This window comes from Physeter macrocephalus, chromosome 5 (genome assembly GCF_002837175.3).
Source record: "Physeter macrocephalus isolate SW-GA chromosome 5, ASM283717v5, whole genome shotgun sequence".
Classification (NCBI taxonomy): Eukaryota; Metazoa; Chordata; class Mammalia; order Artiodactyla; family Physeteridae; genus Physeter; species Physeter macrocephalus.
In genome coordinates this window covers 29,153,094-29,172,162 of record NC_041218.1, presented here as the reverse complement: position 1 = coordinate 29,172,162, position 19,069 = coordinate 29,153,094, and the positions used below count along the sequence as shown (strand labels likewise).

The following is a 19,069-nucleotide window of genomic DNA, read 5'->3' as shown; positions in this document are numbered from 1 at the left end:
GTCCGGAGCCTGTGCTCCGCAACGGGAGAGGCCACAACAGTGAGAGGCCCGCGTACCGCAAAAAAAAAAAAAAAAAAGAAAAAAAAGAAAAAGAAAAAGTAACTAATGAGCACTATTCTCTAAGGCTATTAATTATGTACTGAACAGGAATGCTTTTTAGGTACTGTTTCTCTGAGTGCAATAAACCTGGATTATCTAGGCAACCTAATGAGCATCTTTGAGCATCTGCCACTGCAGAGAGCTTTCAAGTTTCAGGCAGAAGTTAGTAAAAAATTTTGCAACAGTGGGCCGGTAAGACCCAGTGCTGTCTTTGGTCAGGATCAGACACCAATGCAAGACTTGAAGATAAGTGTGTTGTGATTGATGATTGAACTGATGTTGGTTCGCAGAATGAGTGTTACGGAGCCATCAAGTTCCATGGAGAATGTATACATCTACAGTAGAAAGATAAGAGAGTACAACTGGGGTGCTTTGCAAAGAGTAGAGGCATTGTGGGGGGAATAGGGCTGGGGAGGCGGGTTGCATAAAAGTATCAAGCAGAGGAAATCAAATAAAACAATTCTGCTAGCCAGATGGAGCATCCCTGTACTGTACCAATCAATTGAGCCAATAGGGTTTGAGCAGTTTCCACTTACTTCAAATACATTTTATAACAGAGCAAGATAAGATGATGAATAATAATTATCTCTTGGTAGTCTGGCAATGAAACATCTGTACCAATGAAGCAATAGGTGTAATCATTTTTATACAATTAAGAGCAAAATCAGTGACTAATATTGGTAGGTGGTTGTTAACAATGGAAAGCCAGCTAATTAAGGATGTCATCAAAGCATTTAATTCTTTAAAATTGTTAGTGGGGAAAGTGGCTCTAAAATGAGGAACTTCTTTAAAATGTAAACAATGGGAACTTTTAAATAAATAAAGATCTTAAACCCCCTTAAGTCCTTCTGAAACAAAGAAAGCATGAATGTTGTAAAAATCCTGCTTTTTAAAATATATTCATTTTGGAATATAGCTAGGAAATTAGATAAGGATAGCCCCTTTAAGTTTAATTAAAATTAAATATTATGTTTTTCAGTGTTCACATTGTTTTTGTGGGACTCAGTTCAACATTTGAATACAGGGTTTTGTATTTTCCATCTGCACTGTGTCCATACTTATCTTTAAGACTAAAGAATACTTTAGGCTAAAAATCAAACAGCAACAGTAAACAAATGAATAATTTTGTGACTGAACAAGCACATGTTATCATGCTGTGCTCATGATATGTCATTTTTTTTTTTTTTTGCTTCACTATTGAAAGGAAAAACTAAATACTTGAAAAATAAATTCAGGAAATGAGGTGAGTTGAAAAACACATTTTTTACAAAGAACTCAAAATGGTTTAATATATGCCTTATCTTTTGTTGTAGCATCCTTGTTAATAAACAGGAGATACCGTTTTCTATTTTACAATTGTAGAAATACAAGCAAAGACATGTGACTCGTCCAAGGTCAGGACTCAAAGGGAAAGTCTATATTTCTAACCCTAAGAATTAGTGAAAAGAGGCACAAAATATTGATATATGTTTATAGTTTAAATTAGGTAGGTCTACAGTGTGCTCACCGTGGTTTCCTTTTGAAATGTTGCCCAAGCCTAAGCAGACTTATTGTGGCTTACTAACTCTATAAAGTATATTGATAAAAATATTTTAAATCATTATAATATCAAAAATATTTTAAATATCAAAAATATTTTAAATCATTAAAAATTCATTGAAAATATTTGTCTTTTATTATAATGAATATGCTTCTTATGAATAAAAGCTTCCATTTTTCTAGAAAAAAGTAAAAAATGAAAAACATGACAAAAATGAATTTTTAGTCAATATTCTGGAAAGAAGTCAAGAAAATCTTTCTGCCTTGCCCAGACATAACTACATGGTGAATCAATCAACACACTGGCAGCAGTTTTAACATATGATCCACACCTACTTCTGAAGAGGTTGCCATCTCCAAGTTGCCAGATTTTCCCACTTAATGGATGGATTCTTATGTTTGGGCATAATTTTATCTAAGCGAAAGGTATTATTAGAAGTAAGACACAAATTAAAATAAGGCTGTTTCAAGGTATACCCCAAAATAAATGATCCAGCCAATGTGATCATTATGGCCAATAAGATGATCTGTGAGTTACTGCATTGCTATTTTGCTATGGCTCTTGTTTTTAGTTTTCTTGGTAGCTGAAGTGCTCAGATTGCTTGCCATGTGTAGACTTGGCTATGATTTCCTAAACTTAACTTAAACATGCAGTAACGCTAGCTAATGCATGTAGGCTCTTGCGAGTAAGGAGAAGATTTTATTGTAAAATCCAAAATAAGCAGTGAAAAATGGGTTTCAAGCATTTTTTTTACCCAGTCTTCAAAACATAATTATATATTTGTCTCTAACCTATTTGGCTGTAGAATCAGAGATATTGTTTCAGAAGTGCATATACACTTTAAATTTTTAAAATATGCACTCATACAAACTCATAAAATACGTGGGAAGCATAAGAACATATAAAAAAGTAAAAATCACTCCCAATGGCACCGCATGTGGAAATTTACATTTCTGAATATTATGTGATATTCTCAAAATTGCATCATAACTTGATAATGTTTTATACCATTATACCATGTACATTTCTTCACATCAATAAATTTTTTGAAACTTAATTTTAATGGCCTCACATCATTTCACATTATGAACATTTAAATCTCCCCCACTTTTTGAACATTAACATATTTTCCAGTTGTTCACTGTTAGTTTCAGTGCTGTAAACATCTTGGTACATGGCACTTTGTTCTCATCTCTGTTAATCTTTTAAAATATATTCCTTGGAATGGTATTACTGTCTCAAAGAGTATGAAGTATTTTAAGAATCTTGTTAACTCTTGCCAGCTTACTTTCCATAAAGTTTATACTAGTTCATACTTCCACCTGTACGTAAAAGAACATCTTAAGATATTTGGGGCATCATTGAATATTTAAAAAATTAAAATTATATACCTTTGACAATTTGATAGCTGGAAAAATGATATCTCGGTGTTATTTTGTTTCTTTTATACCTACTGAAGTCTAATAGTTCTTTATAACTTTATTATTTTTGCATTTTAAAAACTTCTCTGTTCATATATTTGCCTTTATTGATTTGTAAGAATTCTATATGTTTGAAATATATCATTATATTTGTTCAATGTGTTTTAGCAGTTACCAATAGCTTAATATTTGTAATTTGCATTTCGCTAAACATTTTTCTACAAGTTTTGAATGTTATATAATCAAAGCTGTGACTATTTCTTTATGATTTATTTTTTCCTGCATAGAAAGGCCTTCCCCATCTTATAATAAATTAAATATTCATTTACTTTTTTTTAATAGTTTTTGTATAACCTTTTGAAATCATTCTTTAATCCACTTGAAATGTATTTTGGTCTGGTCTATGTGTGAAGTGTGATTTAACTTCTTTTTCCAAAAAGCCAGTGTTCCCAATATGGGTTGAACTTTCATACTTTTCTTATCTGATGTTTCTTTATCATGAATTAAACTTGTATCTATACTGAGTCCAATTTTAGTGCCATATGCTTTGTTCTATTGATCAGCCTGTCAATTTATCTTTTAGTAACTGGTTAACCAAGCCCCCATTATTTCTCCCTTTTTCTTATCAATTATTATTTTCCCTTTATATTTCTAAATGAACTTTAGAATAATTTGTCAGTTAAAAATACCCCATTGAGACCTGAACTATTTATTAATATGGAAACAGCTGATAATTTACCCAAATTCAATGTTCCCATTTAACAATGTAGTAGGTCTCTTAATTTATTCACATTTTTTATATTAATAATAGTTCATCGCGTTATTTATGCAATTTTTGGTGTTTTATGCTTTCCATGGTAGATGTGAATGGAATCCCATTGTATTCTCTACTTGGCTATTTTAAGATGTCAATTGTCCAGAATTTCCCGACCAATCCTAATCCCAAGGCAACATAGCAGGCGTTCTTGCTCTACACCTGATTTCAGTAAGAGCGCACAGGCATAAGACTTCACAACAGAACCATTATTTAGATTGTTGAATAATAACACATTATTGTTGTACAGATAATATAAAAGTATATAATGGCATAATAATATAATAATACATAACACAAATATAATAACACATTATATTTTGTAATTTGATGAATTCCATGCTTTCTTCCCACTTTCATATGCTTTTCTTATACAGATTTGGTTCTTTTCCCACTTTTAATATTATTTTTAACTTCTTCTAATAGTTATTTTTACACGTTATTTCTATCTCTGCTCCCATTATCACTGTTCCATCAACAATTGAGCTTTTCTCTTAAGGCAGAATAAATTCACTGTTAGTTATGGAAACAAGGTAACTATAGTGTTTGTAGCACTGTACAATAACAATGAGTTTCTTCCATTTTAGTGTTTTCTTGGTGTTGTAGAAGAAGATTGACAGGGGAAAAAAAGTGGCAGTTAATTTCCTACAGACTTTATTTTATACAGAAAGTTCAAAGTAGCTTAATTTCATCACTCATGTCATTTAAGCCCAAGGAATAAATTTTCCAAAGCTAAATCAACTTTTTATTTTAATATCCAAAAAGTAGAAGAATGCTTCAGTTGAACTATTATGGTGCTATAAAACCATATTTATTACTTGGGAAGTGATTTATTATTATGTAGAAAAAGCAAGTCACCAAATAATGAAATAGTATAATTCAATTAATGTAAAGTATAAAATTATTATATTGCATAGTATAACTCCTAGAAAAATATATATACATGCACGAAATTGTAAATACTAGTTTCTGTAGGAGATGGGATTATAGGTGATTTTTTAAATTATTTTGCTTATCTTTATTTTTTTAATTTATCTGAAACAGGTATTATTACTAATGTGATAAAGATAAAATTATGAACGTGTTTTCAACAGTAAATACCTCAACTTTATAAATGTAGATAAATCACATTAGATTAAACGTGTTTATCTAAGTGTAAGAAAATACTCTGGTGACTTTCCAAGACAAGCCTGTGAATATTTTGAGCTTTCATTGAATAGGTTTGGTAGACATATTGCCAAGGTACAAACTCTCTCTGGGAAAGCATACACAGTCCTCAGTGTCTAAGGAACAATAAGATCTAATTGCTCACCTCCAAACTCTTCCCTAAGTCCTATGAGAAATATGTATTTCATTGGATGTCTGACAACCAAAACAAGCATATGGAAGAAATGGCTCCCTCTGTTCTTTACCTTATCCATTATGTTCAATCTTTCCATCTCCTTTTACAGTTTTACCATTCGATTTTTTTTAGTATAGTGCCTCAAGGATCTACTTTTTCATCTATTTAACCTTATCATTAAATAAAGAGGTCACCTGTACTCTAATAACTCATTTTTCCAGAATTCCTGTCTTTAACAGTATGAATTCATGTGCCCTCCTATTTGGTGATAAGTTGCAATTTAAGTTTTGAAACTGTAAAAAGTACTTACATTTTTAATTCTCTGCAGAGGGGAGAAAACTAATGGTATTCTTTTTTTCTAACCCTGGAAAGCAGTTGAAATTGAAGACAAATGGTTTGGGGGAGAATAATATATGTGTGTTTTTTAAAGTTACATCTGAAGTGATTAACAGTAAGTACAGTGTTTGAACTATAAATATATCCTAAACAAGCCTATTATCTGAATTACCGTAATTAACTAAATTATGTTTCACAAATGTCTTTGCATATATACTGGATACAAGTTTATATTCCAGATAGGTAAAGATGGGGTATGTGCTAACACAATTTGACAGCAAACACTGAATGACAGGAAAATGCACAGATAAAACCTGCCATGTATGATATTATGATATTATAGACTCTATACTATACTCATGGGCAGATTTCATTTTACTTGGAGAGTTTGCCTCAGTTGGCTAATCAGGTTTTGGTTTAGACCATTTGGGTCATAAACTCAGCTTTCTTATCAAACAAAGATATTTACAATAGAGTATCTGAAGAAATAAAGGACTTTTGTAGCCAGATGATGTGTTCACAGGTGTTCATTAATCAAAAGCTGATTCTCTCCTTAAAGGAACTCATTTCTGATTTTATTTTTTTCTTCTCTGAGAGGGGACTGCTATTATTTTGTTTTCAGTAATTGATAGTTATGACTACTGTAGCCATCAACCTTTTTTTATCACTGCCACTTCAGCCTTATGCATGTCTGACTGTCAAATTATTTAGGGGATGGTAATAATAACTCTGATAATACTAGTCTGTTTCCAGGGTTTTCCAGGTTCTTCTCTAAGTGGTCACCAGCCACTTACCTTTCTTCTCCCACTCCCCACCACCTCTTTCACTTCAATTAGAAATATTTGTTTGTTTGTGGGTTTATTTATTTACTATTTTTCTTTAAAATATACTCAGTATACAAAATGTATTCAACACTTTTTCAGTCAGCTCAGCAGATTATCTCTTTCCCGCTTTTAAAAGAAATCTAGATAAGAGGAGAGAATAGGATGAAAACAAAAAGTGAAAATTGATGTGACCCTTGTATCATGGAGAGCCATAACCAAGTCCCTAGTAAATCCCTAGTGACCTACACAGACCCTATAGGAGAGCCCAGCTGGCTTCCCAGTTCTTTGGTTCCATGATTTGCCCAATGCCCTTCCTCTACCTGAGACATTTTAGACCCTCTCCCCAAGTCTTCCCTCAACCAAAGTCTACACTCGAAGGCTTTAAAGATTCATCTATAATTCTATTCCTTCTTCTCTGCCTTTCCAGATTTCTTCCATCAACTGACTTCCTTTTCCCCTCCTCTGAAGTTCCTTAGTGATATTTTTAAAGGATGTGAAATATGCAAGTATCATTTATCTTGGAAAAGTCTACTTTGAGAAATCTAGTTTTAGGATCCCAGTCATCAAATTTGTGGCTATTTTCTACCTGAAGTTTCTTTTTCTGAGGACCACTCTATTTCTTCTCTGTCATATATTTGGCCTCTTAATAGCATTAAAATGTGTGTGTGTGTGTGTGTGTGTGTGTGTGTGTGTATTTTGTCAGAGCACTCCTGCTAGATTATATGGTAGAATACAGGTGATGAATTGTTGATCATAAAGCAGAGACTTTCTTTAGGCATTTAGGGCAAAATCAGAGGCATTTGTATAATTCAAAATATTTATAATGATATTTTTAGTAGAAAATGAGCAACATGATTTTTTTTTTTTTGGTTTAAAAAGCATGAGCAAAAAAATGCTAAATTTATCTACATCATCCATGTGGTGGTTATCAAAACTTTGGTTTCCATTTGAGTGTAAAGAAAAATAAAGGAATATGTGGCATATACATGTTTGCAAATAAGTAGGTGCTCAAGGTAAGTACAGGATGGAATAGATTGAAACAGAGACATTTAAGGTTACCTAAAATAGTATAAACCAAATTTCTCTCAACTTCGGTAGCCACTTCATGAAGAATAATTTTTCAGGACAAATTTTAGAGTTACCTTTTGAAAAGGTATACTGATGTATATGTTCTTATTGTGTATCATGTGTACAATTCATTCCTGAAATTTATTTCTTAGTTTTATCCCTACAAAACACTCACACCGTAGCAGACCTGGAAAATACTTTTGAACAGAGAGAAACAAAATATAAAAACTAAAGAAACTAAAATCCACAGAAACAAAAAAATTCTATATTTCATTATTTTAATTGATTTTAAAATGTGTAAGCACTTTGATAGATTCTACTTTATATAGGATTTACTGGGTTTCAAAGTATATAATGCAACAAAAAAGTGAACCTAGATTCTTTTTTTCTTGTTCATTGGAGCTATCACATCTCATCTATCAGATCTCTAAGTAGAATTTTAAAAGTGGGGTACTCTCTCACGCCCAAGGACTATGTAATTAGCATATGAATGTGTAACGGATTATTTGAAGTAATAATTAAGGGAACAATACAAAAAGGAACTGAAGAGAGCTACCAACACCTGGGAATCTTGTATTGAAAAAAGCTTTCTTAACGTAAGTAATTAAAAACCAAGGACAAATGCTGATTGTGTAGCAATAAAGCCCTACCAGGAGAGCTAAATCTGCTGATATTTTGCTATCATCCTTTAGCCTGAATCATTAAAACAAGAGCTTACTGTTTTATCTGTTTCAACTGAATACTTGTTCAATGTAGGTTTTGTGTGGTGTTTGATCTTGTGAAATCATCAAAATGCACTTATATGACAAAAATGTCTTTACACTTTAAAAATATTTATATTCAAAACATAAAAGATGACAAAAAAATCTTTCCCCTGCGGTCAGTGCAAAGTTTCAGAGGAAAATTCCAACTGATGGCCAGGTCAGATTAGGTATACAGTCAATTCTCTTTAATTTTTTTTTTTTTTGATGTGGACCATTTTTTTTTTTGAGAGCGAATTCTCCATGATGTGGACCATTTTTAAAAGCTGTGTTGAATTTGTTACACTATTGCTTCCGTTTTTCTTATGTTCTGGTTTTTTGACCCCATGGCATGTGGGATCTTAGCTCCCCCACTAGAGATCAAACCCTCACCCCCTGCATTGGAAGGCGAAATCTAAACCACAGACCCCAGGGAAGTCCCAATTCTCTATAATTTATTTGTCTAAGTAATTCCTGCTGGTGAAGTCCAACCCCAGTGTATTGTTTTGTTTTATTTTGTTTCTCTTGAAGAGGTTCCTACTCAGGCAGAGCACTTCAGAGAGTAACCAATAGCTCAGGATTGTTAGGAATCCTTGATGTTGTGGAAGACTTAGTGAGTACGAGGCAGAAGCCATGGATTATTGTTTCCGTTTTTGTCACTTTCTGCCTGTACAAACCACTTACATTTCCTTGGGAAAAATTACCTTATCTCTAAAAGAAGAATTATTTTTTTTGTAGTCTGTTAAAGTCTGGATCAAATGACCTTTGAGGCCCTAATTGTATATATTCCTTGATCATGATAAAACACTTGTCCCCAGAATTTAACCTTAAATGACTACCATTTTATGGTACAACTCTATTTAAAAAATAAATTATGACCCTAATGATTATTTTTTAAGTAGAAAAGCAAATATATTCATGAATATTCAAAGCAGCATTATTCATGATAGCCCCAAAGAGGATACAACCCAAGTATCCCTCAGTTGATTAATGGATAAAAGAAATGTGGCATAGCCAACGTCAAAACAAAAATTACAGCGTACAAAATTAAACAGGCAAGGAAAACTTCTTCAAGGCTATTGCAGTAGGGGAGAGAAGGCAGAATCAAGTCTGAGCTCAACTCTGATGAGGCAGAGGGGGTAAGGTTTTTCACGAGCTAGGTTGAGCCCCAGGGTAAAAGTAATGCAGGACACGAGAGGAAGTCATAGGCCATCTGCATTTGCTAATTGTCTCTATTCAAAGGAAAAATAAGCTCATATCATTATGAAAGGAGGTAGTTTTTGCAACTTGGAGCAAGACACCGCACTGGAAGTTAGGCTTCTACCCTCCCACAGAAAATGGGAGATAAGGGTGCTTATTTCCTTCAATGGTTACATTTCAGAGAGACAGTTCCCATATTCTTGAGAAGTACAGTCCTAGTTGTAAAATTGGCATGTGGCTAGTAAAAAGGATTTACATCTTAAAGGAATAGAGAGAAAATTTATAAGTTTTCTAAACTGAATGCTGGAAGAAAAGGGAGGTCAAGAGCCTAGAGCTAGGAAGTAGCCTGTCTAAAGTTTAGTCAAGCTGAGGGGAACTTTAAGGCCATCTTGGTCACCGTACAGTAGAGTACTATTAGACAATAAAAAGGAATGAAGTACTGATATATCCTACAACATGGATAAACCTTGGAAATGTTAATTATGCAAAGTTAAAGAAGCCAGTCACAAAAGGCCATGTATTGTGTGATTCTGTTTTTTAGAAATATCTAGAATATCCAAATCTATAGAGATAAAGTAGCTTAGTGAAGGTAGAGATGGGGTAGGGGATGGCAGCTAAAGGGTATGGGGTTTCTTTTTGGGATAATGAAGATGTTCTAAAATTGTTTGTAGTGATGATTGCACAACTCTGTGAATATACTAAATGCCATTAAATTTCATGGGTGAATTGTAAGATGTGTAAATCACATTTCCATAAAGCTGTTATAAAAACAAATATTTGTTGAAATGTGCTCCACAGCCAGTAGAATATTTACCTATATTTATGGGTAATGAAATTTTTAAAACAACTTTTTTTGTTTTCTCCAAGCTAGGTTTTGGTTTTGAATAATCTGTGGATTCAGAATGCGTATTTCTGGAAGCTGGCCTGCTTTTAAGTTTTTATAAAATATTTTAGTATGTATTACCATGTTGTACTAATCAGATTGTATATAACATGGGAGAGAAAAATAATTTCTGAAATGTCCTTGAGATATTTGCCTCCTTGAAATTGGGAGCTGTCGATAAAGAAAAAAAACACCTGTGTAGAGAGAATAAGAGGAAGTAGAGTCTGTCTTCCCAGCTGATGAGAAAGATCTATCTATCTATCTATGTAATATGTATATATGCATATGGAATGGTATGGTATAAATAAATCCTCACATTCAAATGAAAGCTATATTGACAGAACCCCAATTTATGAATAAGTAATGTTCCACACGTTCATTTGTAAACTAGCTGTTTGTAGCCTTTTCTTCTCTTTCTTTTCTCTTTTTTTTGGCCACGTCACGCAGCTTGCAGGATCTCAGTTCCCAGGCAGGGACTGAACTCGGGCCACAGCAGTGAAAGCCGAGAATTCTAACCACAAGGCCACCAGGGAGCTCCTGTAGCCTTTTCTACACAAATAGTTTTGTCAACACTGATCAGGTTCCAAACCTAGTTCACAAGGATTTATTTTGCTCACAGTGTAGCTGAAATGGAGTACTAGGGTTAACACAGGCTGGGATAAAGGGAGCAATAGCACAATGGCACAGGAAGGAAGAGGATGAATCATAACATCCCTGTTTCTTGGGTACAGGAATGACTCCAGGCAAAATTTTGAATTGTGTGGAGTGAGACTTTGGCTTCCATCCATTTTCTTTTCTGTACCCCTTGTCCCATGTTCAAGATGTGGAGCCTCTATCTCTAGGTCATGAAGCATCCACTACTTTTATGGTACTCCAAGCTTCCCACTGTATTACCTCCTCAGGGATCTCTGTTCCTCCAAGACACAAATTCGCCTACACCGTCTAACACAACCTTTCTCCCAGCCAACACACGCACACACATTTAAATTTCCATTTCTTCAAGGCAGCTAATTTTGTTTTGCATTGTAGGGAAGTAAATTTTGAAAACGTGGTAACCTCTGGATCTCCTAGAAAGCATTTACAGATAAAACTTGGGTTGTAACCTTAAAAGTATCTCTAATCTATAGGATTTCAAGTATTCAACTTAGGGAATGGTAAGAAAAGTCTGAAGATAGGACAAGCTGTCCTTTCTGACCCCAGTCTCACTTTGGGATGAAACCCTCTAGGTTGTTCCTGCTTTTCACAGAATATTTTCTTTGTCTCTGTCTGAACTTTAGCAGTTTTTAAATGTGCCCTGCTAAAACTCACACTAATTACCAGAGCATGGACAGTGGAGGCTGTAATGGTGGCAGTTGGAATTGGGAGGAGTCATTGGGAAGGTGACATAGAAAAGAGTAATCCAGGACCATTTATGGTATGAATGATGCTTTGGGCATCTTATATTTTTTCTAATTTGCACACATATTTTTTGCTATGCATTGATCAATTGGTTTTTCTTGGTTGTAGATTGGGCTTATGGATACTACAGACAACAGAGAAAACTTGTTGAAGAGATTGGCTGGTCCTATACAGGTAAATATATTAGAATATAATGAAATTCAATGGAAAATTTTATTGTTTTTGTATCTGTTTTTATATGTAAAAGAAAACTTTGTAGCTCCACACATCATTTTAACTTAGCTACATGGGTATGCAATTAATCACTAAAAATATATCATATGCGAAATGTATTCTAGTGATTTTCCATTAGCAAGTTGGTAGTTTAGAGATGTTGATCTCAGACAGAGCTATATTTGAATCTCAGATCCACACCAGCTATGTCTCCTTGGGAAAAATGCATAACCTAATTGAGGTTCAGTTTTTTCATCTGTGAAATGGAGGGTTTTTCTGAGCATTAAATGAGATAAATGGAGTTGGCATAGAGCCTCCTTGTAAATAGAAAATTCTCAATAAATGTTAGCTGCTATTTTTGTTATGATCACAGTTGTTGTTACGATCAATATTAACAAATATTGACGGGAATCTTGCTTTCAAAAGGGGTTTCCTTCTGAATTACTGTGCTGAGTTAATTGGAATCAGGGTCTAACGTGATTTTGTATGATTACCAGACATGGCTTTGAGCATCATGTGTAACTGAAGTTGGCTTAAAATAGTTAACATCCAGAAATCCTGATCAGAAACCTTAGGAAAGAAGAGAAGCTCTAGGCCTGATCAGATGAGCCTGGATGGAACCTAGAGGGAACATGACATGCCTCATGACCATCTGAGATAAAGCTGAGTAGTAGAGTTGGGTACTCATTAGAAATAAGATTGGGTTGATAAGTCGGGATCAAATTAAAAGGGCTTCAACAAGAGCCTAGCCAATTTGGACGTTATTTTATAGATGAAGGGCAGAAGCATGATGAATTTTGTAGCAAGGCATGCATTTTCTTTCTTTTTTTATTCTTACTTTAAAAGTAGAAACTTAAAAAAAAAAATTCAAACACAAAGAAGAACATAAAAATCACTTTTTACTCCCACTGGGTACATCCACTAGAAAATTTGGTATATTCTTTTCAGGCCAGTTTTTATTATATTATGTTTATATATTTTTTACATAGAGTTTTACATCCAATTTATTCTGGAAATTAGTTTTGAGCGGTGACAATTCCTGTTGATCCTGCTACTTAATAGTCCATTGAATAAATGTTTCATTTTTAATCATCCAATTCAAGCTATTCACTGTTTAAAGAAATGGTGGCAAATAGATGAATAGATATGTCTATATTTTTATCATTTTTTATTAGAGAATCCTTGATATGCCATTACTGAGTAGAAGAAAATAAATGCTTTCAAAATTCTTGATACACATGACCTAACTGCTTTCTAGAGAGCATATATATGCTTACATATAGTATAAGTAAGTGACTACCCCACTGAATAAACCAGGATTTAATGACTGTCGTTTTGAAAATCTTCACCAATTTGACATGTTTAAAAAATGACGTATTGTTTTAATTTGTTCTGTTTGATTACTGTTGAAGTCAGGATTTTAATTTTTATTAGTCATTTGTATCACCTTTTCTATGAAATAAGTTAAATTACAACATGGAAAATAATCAAGATATCCATCAAAGCAGGAAAAATTGAACAAATTGAGACATATCTAGCCTGTGGATTACTGTGCAGATGGGCATGTGGTTGTTCTGTATGATATTGTATAGAAAGACTTGCTCTTAATTTACCCGTTTATAATTATGACCTATATATCTAACGAATTCTGCCTTATTATTTTTATTTTTTTTAATCTTGAGAAATGTATAAAAACAAAGATTCTCCATAACTCTAGGCCATTTTTAATTATTTTAAGTAATTATTCTTTTTTAAAAATTTTGTTTATGTTTTGCTCTTATGTACTTAATGTAATGAACATCCTCAAATTCTATCTACTTGAGCAATTTTTTTTCAGAAAAAATGGACTTTAACAAAAAGAGAGTTGTTGGATCAAAGTGCCTACTGTTTTTAATATTAATATATGTGGTCAAATAAATATGGTCAAATTTTAGAAAATTGTGGTAATTTATCCATTTCCCCACATTTTTACTCACACTAATTTAAAAAATCTGATCAACTTGTTTGACAAAAAGTAAAATCCCATTTTTAATTTGCTTTTATCTAATTACTTAATTTCTTAAATTACCCCAAATAACAGGGTTTAGGTTAGGATTTTGGGAGGACATATGGTAAATAAATACTACCTGAAGTAATGGTTAAGTGAATAAGAAGGGTACACCTGAGTAAGTACTATAAAAAAATGAACAATCCATTTATTTACCCTAAACAATTTCACTTTTGTTTTCAGTAAAAGTGTGTGTTACATTCTACTTGAATAAATTTGTGTCTTAGTTTCTCTGGATTTAATTCCAGGCTCTGGACCAATTTTTCTCTATTATATACATAACTCATACAACCTAAAGATTTTAAACTAAGTTATTTTGAGTAAAAGGTATCTTTTAAGTATCTTTAAATTATATTTAAGATTTTTTTAAGTATTTAAGGATTTAAACATAAGAGAAAAAATACTTACCTTTAGTCTGACCTTATTAAAATAATACTAGAGCTATAAATAATATTAACAATAAAACAATCCTTAAACAAGAACAAAAAAATAATATATAACTGTTGTAGAAAACTTGATACATAAAGATGTTCATAGAATAAAAATCAGCTGGTTTAGTTTTGTTAACATCTACCTTCCTAGTTTGAGGTGGAACTAAAAGCAGGTTATTTTACTTTAACTGATGAACTTTTAAACAGAGAACTCATATATTTACAAATGAAAAACAAGCTTTAATGCATCCTTCATTCTCCCTAAACCTAGAATCAGAAAATGGAGGACCTGTAGCCTAGGGAGAGAGAGGGTTACCATTCTTATCACCTCAAGCAAGGGCAGGTGTATGAGGGGTGATGCTGCCTGTTTCCAGCAGCCTGAGGTCCTTGAGGTTCCTGAGGGTGCCTCCTCAGGGCAGGAGAAGACAAGAAGATGGCAGTTTTACCAGTAGCTTCTGGCAAATACCACCATGCATATATTGTTATCTTAGGAGGCAGCCGCAGAGCTCTTCCTTTCAATGGGCTAATTGCATGTAGACGTGGCACCTGAAGAGTCACTAGGCTTTCATGGATGGATCTATGCACAAACAATGCACAGTTCTTTGCTTTATAATCCAGTTGCATCATCCTGTTCATAACTTAAGGCCTATCGGCTTTAGCTCCTTTAAGAGACAGTCTGGTGATCAAAGGGATAGATTCATTAAAAAGTGTCATTTGCTATGGGAGGAGGGGTGGTAGGTCTCAAAAGGGAATGTTCCAGAGTTGAGGTGAGGGTGGAAGCTTACCAAAGGATCCTAGGAAGAGATTAGAGTTTCAGCTGAGGACATTTTATAGCTGCTTAGCTCAAGCTCAGTGTGGATTGATTATTTTGTCTGAATTCCTAGAGCGTCAAAAAGAAAACAAACTAAAGCCTTTATCTAAATAAGCATATCTCTCCCAAGCAAATCACACCAAAGCCAAGCATTTTAAATGTGGATTATTCACTATTAAGTATATTATCTCTTTTTATTTTTAGTACAAATGTAGATAAAGGTTGGTAGTCTTTTCAATTTCTATGATTATTATTCCACCTGGAAAATGAAAAACTGTATGTGCTGTGTAAAATTTCAGGATAAATTAATTTTAAGATTCTGAAATTTAAGTAATTGATGAATGGCTGAAGTAAATTGGTTTTGACCACACATAGTCCTAGTTTTGTTCACAGCAGTTTATGTTGTTGCGCTACTTGTCAGATTAGCTGCAATCTCAGAAGAAAAGACCTAGGCTTGAATGTTTGTATATATAGAATTCTATTCATAAAAATTACTAAGACCATCATAACATCTGTCTGTAAGAGAGCTCATTGTTTTCCATAAGCCATTTAAAAATATCATATGGCACATCAAACATGATTTAAATGGAATCATTTAAGCTAAGGTTGTTTAAGAAAGATTACACAATTGTAATATGTGAAGAAACAATAAAAATCCCTGCTGGCTACCAAATGGTTGAAGAAATAGAGGGTGGAAGGGGAGGAGAAAGTATTACTCTTTCAGTTGTGTTTTTTTTAACATAGGTCATAAACAACTTTTCTATTCAGGATATATTCTATAATTATGTTGAGAAATGGCAGGGGTGGTAAATACAGTCACCAGTCCCATTTTTAAAGTTATTACAAGAAGGTGAGCAAAGTTCGTTTGTCACTCTGCAATGAAAGAATGAATTGTAAATCTGGGAATGTCAGCATTAAAATACAGTTCTTTCCTTAGTAACTTCATTTCATGTAAGGGTTTCATAAAGGTTTCTTCTGAAGGTTTCACATAAGGTTTCTTTCTTAACCTTAAATTTTCTATAACAATGCCTGAACAAAGACAATTCAATAAAAAAAACCACTAAGTCATTTGGTCTTTTTTTTTTTAATATCATGAACGTATAGCCCATAATGATCACATGAGATTAAGATCTTCTGTTTGAGTTGTTAGACCTTTTCACCTTCAAGCAATGATAAGATCATCAGAAATGAATGGACTTTCACTGCTCTGTTCTTAGAAGTAGTCACTATTGAAATGTAGTCTTTATTTCCTGGAAATTGAAAAAAAATTATTCTGTTGGTTCTTTTTCACCATACTTTAAGACAACTTGAAATTGAAAATTTTGTATTGATATATTCTCAAGTGTTCTTAAACTCAGACACCTTTAAAGTTTTAGCTAAAGGGTTGCATTGGGTACAAGTTAGAAAGGCCACACAGGAGTCACAACTAGACACTTGACTGAATACCTTGGAAGGAGGAAGTCTCTGAACGCTGAATTGATTTCTGCTTCCTTAAATAGAGTATCCTGTCTAAACAGTATTTCCAACACATACATAGACTAGAAGATGCTACTTAACGGAAAACAAAAGAACCGTAATATAAGGTTGTGTATTGTCTGGTTTGATGTTTGGCATTTATTTTTGGACCATAGTTAGGTTTAGTAATTTTACTTCTCTTAACCTAGGAGAAAGTAGGCCAAAGGTAACTCAGAGAGAAAATTTGGATCTACCTTGAATAATGACTGATTTCTGGCTCATCCAGCCCTCTCTTTACATCTAGAATCTGAAAACATTCTTAACATATTATGTTTTCCTCTGAATCATCACTCCTTATCTAAAACAGACTGTTCATTTCTCATTTCCAACTTAAGAGTGGAAAGGCAAGTTCTAGAACTCCATGTATAGAATTACCTCATTTTTGTAAAATATTATATGTTTATATGGGCATAGAAGAGAGGCCTGGAAAGATACACACCACCCTGTTGGCAGTGGTTACCCCTGAAGAACGGGACTATGGAGGGCCATAGGAGGCAGGAGAGTATCACATCTTATTATATGCTATTCGTATTTCGCTAATTGTTTAAACACGTATGTTGAAACAAAAGGTTTTCAACTTGCTTCTTTTAGTTTTAGCTAAGAAGGGCAAGGTAGTTGGATAAGGACCGATTAAACAGGTCGAGGTGTATCTGATAATCTCACAAGAGGATTAGAAGGGGTTGTTTAAATGCATATTATAGACAGGTATTTCCTATCATTGTACATTTTTTAAAGTTTAGCTACGATGTATGACTGAGCAAACTTTCCCTGTGCTAAATGTGATGAGTAGAGCATGCCTCATTGTAAAGGCCGAATAGGTTCCGTTAAATAATCTAAAACTTAGAATTTATTTCTCTGCAACTATCACTTTAGTATAGAACTGAAAAAATAAAGGTGTGGCTACAGATTAGCATTACAATTAAATAATCATTGCTGAATGTATCTAAGAGTAAAACAATACGCCAGTAGTACTCCCCCGTGAGTAGAGCTGAAATTGCACACATTCTCTAGCTCAGCCTCATGACCACCCCTGCTGACTATACTTGGCAGTCTTGAATGGATTGGACAAGTCCCTTAGCAGCTCAAGATGAGAACATCTGGCTGTTTCTCCTTCTGTCTGTGCTCAAATGTCTGGGCTTGGTGGCTGGGTGTACTGTTCTCCCTCCCTTTTCTGGACCTCCTTTATCTCACTTTCTGTGTTTACTCTGAAGTGCCCTGGTTCATAAAATTCATCTTTCAGCAAAAAAACCAACAAAAAAACAAAACACCGAGAGAGAGAGAGAAAGAGAGAGAATAGTACATGATTAATTTTTTAAAAAAATCTAAGATCAGACCACAGTTTGTGTAATCACACAAAATTCATTTAAATATTTTCAACATTTAGGCAAAATACCATTGCAATTATTTTAAGTTGACCTATGTCACCTTCTTATTTTATGAATCAGTAAAGGCTGAGTGCAAGGCTTATTTACCTATTTTCCTGTTTTCTGTGTGGTAACTCTGACTCTTTAAACCGAGGATTTTCAAAGAGTAAAAAGATGAAGAATATGTAAGTGACTCATTTCTTCTATTCAGAAAGATTTCTTATTAACTGAAGCAGAGAATTATTGATACAAAAAATTATTTTGAAATATATTCAGATATGTTTAGGACTGATTTTCTTCCCCTTTATCCATTGAATGTATGTATGTATCTATATGGCTATCTCTCTATCCTGCTACCTGTGAATACAGGTCTCTGTTTTAACCACGTAGTATGTTTTGTTCAGGTAAGAGATGCTTTGGGCCAGAGCTAGAACTTTTCTTGGCTGGAATGCAGAGGATCTTAGAGGTTCTTTGTGGTTTCTGGCAAACCAGCCTCCAAACTGTTATAGACTGTGCAGGGACCATCTTAACTATCACAGAATATTCTGGGACACTTAACAGCTGCCCAGATTCATTCCTCAAACTGTATATGCCTAGGGTTCCATGGGGAGGGAAGCGAACTTGAACCCTATTTAGAGGTAGATTCAGGGTAGTATCTAATAAGCAAGGGAGGTGGGCTTGAAGGAAGCCAGGACTGAGAGAGGCAGTCGGGAACCCCTGAGAAATAATTATCGTGACTGAGGAAGAAACCTGGCAGCAGAGGTTGAGTGCAGAGTGGAGCCTGGCATCAGTGGGACCAGTTTCCAGGTTCCCTGTGATGCTCCCCGCTGTTTGCGGGGCTACTCCCCACCCAGAGGCCCCCTCACTCTTAAATGCCTGTATGCATTGTCCTGGAAACAAAGAGCTCAAGCAACTCCACTGTGGGCTCCTTCTCAAAGAGCCCGAAATGAGAAGACCACCTGGGGGTTCCCAGGCAGACTCATAGGCAAGCCAGCCGAAGTGCAGGCATCCAGTCCCATCCCG

General features: G+C 34.1%; 1 protein-coding gene across 1 annotated transcript in view; it reads left to right on the top strand.

Annotated features, from left to right (window-relative positions):
• Window positions 1-19,069, top strand: part of PTPRZ1 (protein tyrosine phosphatase receptor type Z1) — a 177,919-nt gene that overhangs the window by 52,374 nt on the left and 106,476 nt on the right. Inside the window, exon 2 of the mRNA XM_024127941.3 lies at window positions 11,774-11,839. Coding sequence (XP_023983709.1) covers window positions 11,774-11,839 — 66 coding nt within the window. The remainder of the gene's footprint in view (window positions 1-11,773; window positions 11,840-19,069) is intronic.